Source organism: Abrus precatorius, unplaced genomic scaffold (genome assembly GCF_003935025.1).
Source record: "Abrus precatorius isolate BTA unplaced genomic scaffold, Abrus_2018 Scaffold9, whole genome shotgun sequence".
Classification (NCBI taxonomy): Eukaryota; Viridiplantae; Streptophyta; class Magnoliopsida; order Fabales; family Fabaceae; genus Abrus; species Abrus precatorius.
In genome coordinates, this window is record NW_020874439.1 from 30,017,244 (window position 1) to 30,029,290 (window position 12,047).

The 12,047-nt window shown below is 31.7% G+C and overlaps 2 protein-coding genes across 4 annotated transcripts; one reads left to right on the plus strand and one right to left on the minus strand.

The window, feature by feature from the left end:
• The first annotated feature begins 761 nt into the window (after positions 1-761).
• LOC113848954 (uridine kinase-like protein 4) lies at positions 762-8,566 on the plus strand. Of its 3 annotated transcripts, XM_027478404.1 has the most exons (15): positions 764-921; positions 2,031-2,191; positions 2,861-2,952; positions 4,213-4,282; positions 4,628-4,740; positions 4,986-5,082; positions 5,458-5,537; positions 5,855-6,049; positions 6,134-6,217; positions 6,311-6,371; positions 7,119-7,179; positions 7,469-7,562; positions 7,649-7,721; positions 7,899-7,981; positions 8,109-8,566. In XM_027478404.1, the coding sequence occupies exons 2-15, from the start codon at positions 2,041-2,043 to the stop codon at positions 8,283-8,285; spliced, it is 1,431 nt and encodes a 476-aa protein (XP_027334205.1). In that variant the 5' UTR covers positions 764-921; positions 2,031-2,040; the 3' UTR covers positions 8,286-8,566. The 3 variants fall into 3 exon arrangements, with proteins under 3 accessions (XP_027334206.1, XP_027334205.1, XP_027334208.1); XM_027478405.1 differs by having other exon boundaries at positions 762-2,191; XM_027478407.1 differs by lacking the exons at positions 4,628-4,740; positions 4,986-5,082 and having other exon boundaries at positions 780-921.
• Positions 8,567-10,257: 1,691 nt separating this feature from the next.
• On the minus strand, positions 10,258-11,010 carry LOC113851178 (uncharacterized protein At1g08160). The gene has a single exon (XM_027481655.1). It carries the CDS (start codon positions 11,008-11,010, stop codon positions 10,258-10,260), a length of 753 nt encoding a protein of 250 aa, XP_027337456.1.
• Positions 11,011-12,047: the final 1,037 nt, after the last annotated feature.

The window sequence follows — 12,047 nt, forward strand, 5'->3', positions numbered from 1 at the left end:
TACTTATTTTAAATCAATAAAAATTATTATTATACACACATTTTCAAAATATATCGTAATTTCAAACACGCACTTATTTAGTGTTATAAAAAAATAAAATATAAAAACAAATCAAATTAAAACAAATAAAAGATACGGTCATTTTTTTAATATAGAAAAAATGAAAAATTATCAAAATATGGTGTTTCCAAAAAAATTATAAAAATATGAAAATTTTAAAAAAAATCATCGATAGTAATTTTTGACTAAATTTTTTTAATTATTTTTATAAAAATCTTTATTGAAAATTTTTAATATTTAAAAAAATTATTTTTAAACTTTATAACTTTAGTGATAATTTTTAAATATTATATTTCTGTAATTTTTTCAAAAATATCATATTCTGGTATATATATATATATATTTAAGTTTTATATATAAAAAATTATTTTTAAAAGGTTTTGGACAAATAAGTTTAAAAGCACGTGTATAAAATATGTGTTTTGTTAAAAGAATTTTTAAATACAAATTAATAGTAATGAAATAAACTTAAATATTTATGTATTTAAATACAAATACAATCTTGTTAAAATTATTTTTGTAAAATGAAGATAAGTATATTTAATTACTTATCATTTCTAAAGGTTTTGAATTTCATGGAGAATTAGAATCAGAATAAGAATAGAACTCAATGGTAGGTGAAGGTGGTAATTTTGCAGAAAAAATAGGGTCCATTTACCAACAATAACTGTATATAAACCAAACCAAGACAAAGGGATTGCACAAAGTTTTCATCCTTCTAATGAGTGTTGTTAATATTTGATGTTTTCCTCTGTCTGTAATAAATAACTCACACCTTCTACCATTTCTGTGCACTCTATCTCTCTTTCTCAAATTCTTTTGTTCAAAAGCTACGCTTTGGAATCAGCATTTGGCTGTTTGGTAAAACTATCCTTTCTGTGCATTGCTTGGTTTTTGTTTGGTGTTCAATTTTGATGAAATTTTAGATGCAAAATTTTCCTTTTGTTCCTCTCATATTGGATCTGGTGTTGGTTGTGGAAAACCCATTTGAGTATTTGGGCTATGGTTACTGGGTTGTGTGTTTTTTGTACAGTGGTGAAGTGGGTGAGCATAAAGTTAGTTTTTTTTGTACTTTTATTTATTATATTCTTTTCTTGGGTTGCTTTGGAGGGAGTTTCTTCTTGTTTGAGTGTTCTTTGATGTTTGTCTATTGATGATTTGTTCACTTGGCTTCTTTAGTGATAGGATTGTCTTGTGTGGTAGAGCATAGTGTTTGTTAGATGCAATATACTGGAAAAGTGATATGATGGCTTTTTGTTTTTACTCTTATTTGTCCTTAATAGATAAGAGAAAAGTTAAAATTAAAATGGGATATGAAATTGTGTTTTAGTTTATGAATTGGATTGCTTAGTCCAGTAATCCAGTCATAGGGTTTTGGCTTTGATCGGCCTTAGTTAATCTGCAGTGACACAAAATGGTATCAAATTCTCCAAGGCCCAAATTAGGTGTTCCACAATATCTGCAAGCTAGTTTAGGCTGGTTAGTGGTTAGTCAATGCAAGGTCATGATCTGCAAAAGGACACTTCTAGTATTTTATTAGAAATGAATAATGTCCAAAAGTAGCAAATGTTGAAAGGCTTGGCTTGATGTCTTGATCCAATCAAATACATTTGCAATCTGTTAACATTTAATGTGAATGCTTTTAGAAGATAGCAAACTGTGTAAACTTTCCCTTTCCATTTTTAATACATTTATGATAGGGTGTATAAGAATGCATACTCTCTAAAGTCTGTTTAAAAGTGGTTAATCTATTATGTTACTAACTGACGGCTGGCATAAGTTCGTTTCAATCGCCGAATGTACTAGAATCATAGTAGAGTAAGATTAGTCTTGGAAATCAAACTTTCTGAGAAAATACTTCAACTTGATTATTCTCTTCCTCTTTCTTGCATTTTCTCTCTAATTCTTGGTAACTATTTGTATTTTTCTTAGTTTCTTTATCTGTGCTCTTTGAACCATTATTTTTACAGGTCTTTGCCAATGGATGCTAAGTCTGCTGTAGATTTAATGGAATCTTCTTCTGAGGTTCATTTTTCTGGATTTCACATGGATGGTTTTGAGCAAAGAAAGGCTAGCATAGAACAACCAACAACCTCAGAAACTGACATGTACAAACAACCTTTTGTCATAGGTGTGCTTTCTTGTGGCAAACTGCCAAAGTAGTAATACTAATAAAGCCACCAACTACCTATGTCCTATGGTCCTGAAATTCAGTGGTCATGGACTGTTTTTGCTCCATGTTTCTAGGTCAAATGAGTAATAGGTGCTAAGCTTTCTATCTGTATGGTTTCACTGTTAGAGCCCGTAAGTGGAATGGGCTGTGTTCTGTTATGATAGAGAAAATGTCACCAGCCCTGTTCTTTGTCTCTTTTGGATGTAGTTCACATGAGGCCATTGATTTGTGTGACATATTACATGAATAAAATGACTGTTAAAGTACAATTTTGCTCTAGTTTTGAAGTAACAAATTTCTTGACTTGAAAAAAGTATGTCTTTGTAAGAAAAATGACTTAGATCAGAATTAATGTTTGCTGTTAAAACTGAAATGAAATGTCAGTCATCTTGCTCAAGTTATTAAAAATTAACATGAAATTAAATTACCTAAACATTTTATATGCAGGTATGAGTCCTGGTATCATTATATCATTTCACTTAATATTCCCATTGCTCATTCACCTAATATCATTCCCTTATACATCATGGGGTCCTAAGTTTGTATACCTTGTTTTCAATTTGAATAACTTTTTTGTTGTATCTTAATAATTATAATTATTTATTAATTTTTCATTATATTTTGCAGGTGTTGCTGGGGGTGCAGCATCTGGCAAGACAACAGTCTGTGATATGATTATTCAGCAACTTCATGATCAGCGAGTTGTACTTGTTAATCAGGTATTTAGTTCTTTCTATTTATATATATTGTTATATATAATGATTTATTGTTTGTGACACAAAATGATCATTGAGGGAAAACAATCAATTAGTTAGTGCTTTAGGCCTCTTAAGCTTTCTGTTCTCTCCATTTTCTGAAACTCTTGGAGGTTTTGTTTTCCTTGTGATATTCAAAGAATTTATGGAATGCTTTTATCATCTTTCTTTTGTAATTTTATTGTAAATTTGACCTGATGCGGCCCATGGGCCCAAGATTGCCAAAGTGTATGAGAGAAGAAAGAAGTCCAATGGACCTAGAAGAGAGAGTAAGCAGCTAACTGCCTAGCTGGCAGTAGAGTATTTCTGAGTGCTGTGCTCAGTGGAGGGAAGTTGATGTAGCAGAGGAAAGTGTGACTGAAGGGGGAACGGGGAATTGGACTTGGAATTTGGAGAGAGCTAGGCACTTACAAATTTGCATATATATATATATATATATATATATATATATATATATATATAGAGAGAGAGAGAGAGAGAGAGAGAGAGAGAGAGAGAGAGAGAGAGAGAGAAAGAGAGAGAGACCTTTTTATTTCTTGTTCATTTGTATACAGACTTAACCCATGGATTCTGAACACGAACATAGTTGATTCAGACCAATTGCTGTGCATACAATACTATTTTCTTCCATTTTAGTTATCATTATACTACTACTTATTAAATTGGTATTAGAGTCTCTTTCACTATGTCTCTTAGCTACAAACAAGTGGTATTGGTGGTGGTGCCAGCATTGCAATGTTTTCCTAGGACTAGTCAAAGGGCTTAAGCTGGTTAGTGTGAACATTGAGGCTGTAGAGTGTGGTTGAATGTTAGGATTCAATGGAAAGATATAGGAATTAAGGCCTTTGTCCCTCTAATTGCAACTGTATTAGCTTTTGTAGTGTAGTTCTCCTAAGGTTCTTAACTTCTTATTAGATCCTATTTGTAACAACATGATACCTCACCCTCTGTTATTTTATTAGTTTTAGTATTCTGTCAAGCTTCTTCCTTGCCTTCTCTTATATAAAGAACACATGCTACTGTATTCTAAAATTTCACCCTCAGGATTTCATAATATGAAGATATTAACCATCATTACTTCTATTAATTGTTCCTTTCTTCCTTTTGTCTTATATTTTGTTTTTGGTAATGTGTTTCAAAATATGAACTACATGTTTCTTATTGTACTTATATTAATACATTGGGCTTAATAAATAAACTATTTAAATATTTAATTTATGACAGGATTCATTTTACAATAACTTGACTGTGGAGGAGCTTACAAGAGTACAAGATTACAATTTTGACCATCCTGGTCAGTACTATTATATTTCTTTGTCTGTCATCATTTCTAATTTTCTTTTGATATTTAGGTAATATAAAAGATGAAATATTACAACCTTGTTCTTTCTTTAGTTTTATTTATTTAACTTTTACTACAATGTATTTTAAGGATGAGGTTTCAAAGCCATAAATAATTGTAATGTTTCAGTCATTCCACAAATCAATTATGAACTCATTTACTAAAGCTACATGATAGTAAGTAATAAAACTACTGAAAATTGATAGGGTAGCAGGATACAGAGAATATATGATATTTTAATTTTCTTAATGGAATATATGTGAATATTCTTGTACTTTTGTTATGATGTATCATCAGATGCTTTTGATACTGAGCAATTGCTACTTGTTATGGACAAGTTGAAGTGTGGTGAAGCCGTAGATATTCCCAAGTATGATTTTAAGAGTTACAAGAGTGATGTATTAAGAAGGGTATATTTCTGGATCTTCTATTTTTTAATAGTAGTTTTACTCCCTTTTTCTTAAAATGCTTTAATGGATTTAGATTGACATTCTAATTTTAAAGTTTTGAATATCATGCAAAATATGCTTTTTTTATTCATATAGCATTCATCAAATATATTTGACATGATAATCCAAATGCATATTTTAGCTTAGTTTTACATAAAAAGTTATCATTCTTATACTAATATATATTACTTTAACGTATTTTTCAGGTGAATCCTTCATATGTTATAATTTTGGAAGGCATTCTTGTTTTCCATGATCCTCGTGTTCGGGAGTTGATGAATATGAAGATATTTGTTGACACAGGTCCTTTATTATTGGTGTTCCATCTTTAGTTATGATTTATTTTATTGTAACTTTTCAATTGCATTTGCAAATTTATATGGGATCTGTTATTAAATCCACATTGTGATATAGGAAAATTCATATGCTCCATTGATCTGTATTCTTTAAGAAAACACTTTTTTTTTTTGGAGTGGAAGTGGTACTACAAGTCTATGACACTTTGATCCTATATCATTTCAACATTTTTGCTTTTTTCATTTATTTGTTGGCTCTTCATTATTTTATTAAATGTAACCTATGAGTTCCAGCAAGTTAATTTATAAGCCTGCATATTTTGTGTCTCTGTTGAAATACTACGTTAAGCTGTGACTTTACATTTTAAAATGTTCAGTGCAGATGCTGATGTTCGATTGGCAAGAAGGATTAGGCGTGATACTGCAGAGAAGGGTCGAGATATTGGAGCTGTACTTGATCAAGTAGCAACTTTCTGCCATGTCATTTGCACTACTATTACCATATGTTGATGATTATTTCTGGCTCTTTTTCACGTTGATTATACTTCATGCAAGACTTGGGAAATCATGTTTTAGTTTCATGCTGCTGATTGGCCACTATGAAAAATCCTTAATAATGGAATTTGTGATTATAGTTTTTCTGGAATTAAATCATCAAGGAACCATTTTGTGCTTATAATAACATCAACAAGCTTTTCTTTATCAGATTTTGATGGTTAATTCCTTACACTTAATGGCTTTTGGCAGTTGATTCAATTCTTATGTTGTACTTGTTGCAGTATTCAAAATTTGTGAAGCCAGCTTTTGATGACTTTATTCTTCCAACAAAGAAGTATGCTGATATAATTATTCCCCGTGGGGGAGATAATCATGTGGCCATTGATTTGATTGTACAGCACATCCGCACAAAGCTTGGTCAGCATGACCTTTGTAAAATATATCCGAATTTATATGTCATTCAGTCAACTTTTCAGGTACTTCTGAAATTTATTGACCTTTTCTATCATTCCAGATATAGCTCCAACCTTTTATTTTGTCATAATATTTTAATCATGCAGATACGAGGTATGCATACTTTGATACGTGATGCCCAGACAACAAAGCATGATTTTGTATTTTATTCTGATCGTTTGATTCGATTGGTAAGTAAACAGGGTTGTTTTTGGTTTCTTAATTTAATGGTGACATGATATTTTCCTTGCTTATTACTAATCATATTTCTTGCACTTTACCAGGTTGTAGAACATGGTTTGGGGCATCTACCATTTACAGAAAAGCAAGTAATCACTCCCACTGGTAACTTTTCTTTTTCAGTTCCTGCCTTCTAGGATTACTGTGAATTGTGATGTATTTATGTGCTGCTTTCATTGTTTTTGATATTTTTGCTGAATATACAAAATACCTTAGCTAACATCTTCCTTTTTAGATGCTTCATTTTCCTCCTTTCCCTTCAGTGTCTCTAATAATATGGTTATTGGGTATCTAGTTTCTTAAGTACTGGCTCATTGTTTTCACAAATTTGAGGAGTACACAAACTACATGGTCTCAGCCATGTTCTAGAAATGTCTATGGCTATAGTTTTAGTTTTCGTTTTGTGTTAAATTTCCATTAACTTATATCTTAAATTCTCTAATCTTGGTAGAGCTTCTACTAATAGCAAATGAAATTGATTCACTAATTCCATGCCCCCCAATGATTTCTTTTTTCATGCCTTTTCCACCAAATATGAAATCATGCTATGATGGCTCTTCATGAATCCATCTTGAGAGGAGACTACAAGTAACTGTTACATGTTGACTTCCATGTTTGGAGCCTTTCTTGATAGATTGTAAACCAAATGTTCATCATGTTGCAGTAATGCAGTACTTGAGAAATATGTTCTGTTTTCCATGATTTTAATTGCAACAATTGTCATTCTGAACGTAAAACTTCAATATCTGTCTTCAAGTGGATGCCAATCTTGGTCTTCTATTTACAAAAGAGTTAGTTTGTTCATGTTTGAACCTTTTTATGGTAACTGTTGATTCTTGTCCTCAAATGCAGGTTCTGTCTACACTGGTGTGGATTTTTGTAAGAGGTTGTGTGGTGTCTCTGTCATCAGGAGGTAATAAAGCTGGTGTCACTTGAGCATTTGACTGAATCGTTTTACCTTGCTTCTAAGTATTGAATGAAATATGATTTCTTAATCGAAATTGAATAATTCAATAAATATAGAAATGCTCTTTTGTTGATTTGAAAATTCATTAATTAGATTGCATTTGGTGGCTTGTCTTAATGAACTAGTCCTCCGGTCCTCTCCCCTCCCCTGCGGTTTGATGTGAACTCATATCTCTGCAGTTTATAATATATGGTTCAGAAAACCATTTTCTATTATTAATATCTGTTGATTTCAGTGGAGAGAGTATGGAGAATGCTTTACGAGCATGCTGTAAAGGTATCAAGATCGGGAAAATTCTGATTCACAGAGAAGGTGACAATGGTCAGCAGGTTTGTTCATCTGCACGTATGCTTTGGTACATATCTATGTTTCATTTGTTGATCACTGACTTCTATTCTTTGATCAATATGATCAGCTGATATATGAAAAGTTGCCAAATGATATATCGGATAGGCATGTGTTACTGTTGGACCCTATCCTCGGCACAGGTTTGTCATCTCTTTTTTGTTTTTGCACTTGTTCTGAAGTTAAAAGTGTGTGCAGCCTACTGCAACTTAAAAGTTACGCAGTGATTATCATAATAAGAAAGGATTTAAAAATTTGATATTTGGTTTTGCTGATTTTCATTTGCATATAACCTTAGAATTTTTAATTTTTATCTTTAGGTAATTCTGCTGTTCAAGCAATTTCTTTACTCATAAGAAAGGGTGTGCCGGAGTCCAACATTATATTTCTTAATCTCATATCTGTAAGTTACCAATCCCTAGTTCCTCTATATCTCTTGCTCTTTTCTTTGCAATGCGTGTAACATTCTCATGCTTCTTTCTTTTCTTGCACAGTTTTGATGATTTATACTTGTCTTCTCTCCATTTCAGGCACCTAAAGGTGTGCATGTGGTCTGCAAAAGTTTTCCAAGAATAAAAATAGTGACATCTGAGATTGAAATTGGTTTAAATGAAGATTTCCGAGTCATACCAGGCATGGGTGAGTTTGGAGATCGGTATTTTGGAACCGATGATGATGATGTGCAAGTGGTGGCTACTTCACAGTAATTATACAACAACGACACTCAAGCCTCATAGTCACTTCACAGTAATTATATTTAGACGAAATCTATAATATTTTTGGATTGATCATCATTACTACTGAGACTTCGTCTGGAAAATAGGTTGAGATTATCTCAATCAATATTGTGCTTGGATCTGAATTTTAGTTCTAAATCAATTTTGACTCTATTGGACCTTGGATCACCATTTATTTCATTATCCTTGTGTTTTGTTTTAGCAAATGATGTATTGTTTAATGTTCCAATAAAAATTTCATGTTTCCTTCTACTACTCCAGAATTTCTTTGAACTTGTGTTGATTTCTTTCCCCAATCCCACGTATTTACTCTCTCTATATAGAAATGAATGTACAGATTAATTGGTAGATTGAATTTTTGAACGCCCAAATTTCGTTTTGCTAAGTTTCTATTGAACTCGGTGAGGAAGATATGCAGAGGGTAGACTTTATTGTGCACCAAAACGAAAGGTAAAAAAAGTAATGATGTGGGGTTTAGTTTCAAAGTAAGGGAAATATTTTCGAGCATAAAGTGTGAACTTACTGTTGATTAAAAACTTAAAATTTAAGATTGTTATAATTTCATAATTTGTTATGCATGTGCATGTATTTGATTATAATTTCAATCAATAATTTTCTAACAACACACTATCCTCAAATCCAACGTGGGATACGGCTGAGATTGAATTCTGCAAACAAACTACAAGACTCACTTGAGTTCGCATCCATTGCTGTAAATTGTGCAATATTTGATGCAGTAGACAATCCATTGGCCACACCAAATAACATAACATTGCTTTTGTAAGAATGATGGCTGACAGAGTTCAGTAGGGTATTACAGTATACATCATCGTACTTGCATTTATATTTCTTATTAATATTTTAAATTTTTATATTTTCTTGCTAAATCCTTGAAAATTTTAAAATAACTTTGAAAAGTAATGGAGCACTCACTACCTATACGATATGCATTCTATCCATGCATCCTACTCTTATAACATGAAAATCTGGAGGCAGATGTTTATGGATAGCAATTGAAACAAGATAATGTACAAGAGGGAGTGAAGTACGTTTCCAGGTAGTAACTTTGACTAAATGCATTCATGTGCAGGAAGATATTATTAAGGGTAAATTATATCTGAGGTTTAATAAATTTTACTTTGTTTTTCCCTGTTTTTCATCTTACACATACCCTTTTTAATTTATGTGATAACATAATTTTAATCCAACTACGTATGATTTTTTATGTAGTTATACAAGTCGAGAATGTTGAAGTAATGTAAAGAAATGTAAATATAATTTGTCTTGTTATTAATTGTGTTGCTAACCAAATTTGGAAAGCATAATAGTGGAGGTAACCAAAGGCTAAAGTACCGTTTTGTTGGGTCACTTGTCACTAGTGGGACGCGGATATTCCATTAATACAACGATACCTATCCTCATATGTTATCTGATTAAAATAATACTATTGTTTGCTTTGAAGATTCTGTATCTGACTTCGAGATATGAGGCTCACTATAATAAATTGTGCATGTGTAATTTTGAAATCCTAGTTGATACCACACCAATCTTCACAAAGTCCTTTTTACATTTTGACTTTTACTATTTTAGACAGTCAAAAAGGCTTCTAAATCTAATTAGTGTTCAATAATCACTATACAATTAAGAAAAAAACAATAAAGTATTGAATTGATATTACCTGATGAAATGAAATCACCAAACATGTTTTCTATCTACAAACTAAAAAAAATATAAAAGACTTATCTCTTAAACATCTTTCTCTTTTCTCTCTGATACCATCCAAATCATATATACTATGATATATCAACTTATCAAGTAGTTTACAGAATCATTCTTTTCACACTGGCATGGTATTACTATTACTTCGTACGAGCTATATATGAATCCAAATTAAGAGAGTAGAAAGCAATAAACAAGCATGAAAAATTCTACCCTTTCATCTTCATCGCTTTGTGATGCACTTCCTAGCTACCAAGACACCAGTTGGTGGACCAGTCATCTCTATCTGGCATCTACTATGCAACCAATAAGACATATGGAAGAACCCTAGTGTAACTCTCACTTTAAATGTTCCTCTCACATTGTAGCAAACCCTATTACCCTGCACTTGCTTTTTAAGGTTCACACCAAGATCCTTAGGCAAAAACACCAAGCTGGATATGAACTGCAATGATTCCAACCTGCTTTCTCTTCTCCTTTGACTAAAGGGTTGAATTGACTGTGTTGATATGATCCTGTTTGAGAAGAAAAGTTCAACATCCAAAGACTCAAACCTCACATCAATTTTCCTGTTTGGATTGGTGATATTTGCAAGGAGAGTGAAGTCACCATTGAAGTATTCTGGTGAGTCAAAATACACCGCATTGAGGTTTGCATTTGGGATGTCAAAAGTTGGGTTTCTTGGTTTGATGCCAAGGAAGATGATCAAAGTTGCTACTCCAAAGAAGATGAGTAGAAGGCTGAATATGAGGCACAACACAGCAGCAAACCATGTGATTGGATTAGTCCTTTGAAATTGAGGTTGTCTTAGTGTTGGTGGTGGCCTAATTGACTTTGTTGTAACATTATTTGGTGCATCTGAATTTTGAGAATTTTGTTTGATGGGTTGTTTTGATATGATAATTTGGTCATGAGAGACTTGCTTTGTACATTGCCTTGTGGCTAGGAGTGGTGGTGGTGGTGGAAGGGGAAGCATGTTTGAGTCTATGGTACTAGAAATGCTCACTCTACTTAAACAAAGCAAGATGTGGAGATTAAGATGACAATGTTATTTATTTGATGTTGTTTATTCTAAGTGGAGTGCTGGGTTAAGGAAAGTGAAGAAGGGATAAAGAAGCTTTTGAATTTTAATTGAGTAGTAGTGGGGACAATGTGTTTTTATGGGTATTGGCAAAAGGTGAGTATGTGGAGCTAAAGTTGAGCTACATTGAGATTTGGATTTTGAATGTTAATGAATGGTATTGGTACGTTGTAATGTAATGTTTGAGAAAGTTCTAAAGAATGAGCTGAACAGAGCCCACATATGCTTTGTTTGCTCTTTAATGCTGTAAGTAAATGACTGTCAAACTGCACAAATGGTGAATCTAAGAGTATTCGAGACCAAAATAAAAGTATACGTTGGGTTTGACTAAGAAAGTGTAGCAACCAGAAGATAAATATAGAAAAAAATTTACGTAATATAAGTCTATATAAGTTGGATGAATTAAATATATTATAGTTTTTTTTTTCAAACGTACGTTGAATGATAGATGTTAAGAAATTGAAAATAATTTTTTTATTATCTTAAAATCATAAAGAACATTCAATGTATACTTAAGTATTTAATAGAGTATATCTAACTCTTCTTAACATGTCTCATTAAATTACATATGTTTTTATAATTTTATACGGAATATATATTTTTATCCATCTATATATGTGTTAGTATAATTCTGTGTCAAATTTTATTAAAATTTAATAATTACAAGAATATAATTAAAAATATTATAATAATTATGCATTCATTTGAGATTAATGTAAATTATAACTTAGCTAGGACCAAAATTTTTAATTATAATTAAAAAAAATTTGCTTAAACAAAAATACACTTTATTTTAAGAATTTTGATGAGTTTGTTTTCTATTCTAAAATGGCAATGTTTGTTCTATGACTTGAATAAGTCTTAGTGGCTCTCTTTTTTGTACCTTGGCAATTTATTGCTATTGGATAAACTTTAAATATACCTCAGCTTCA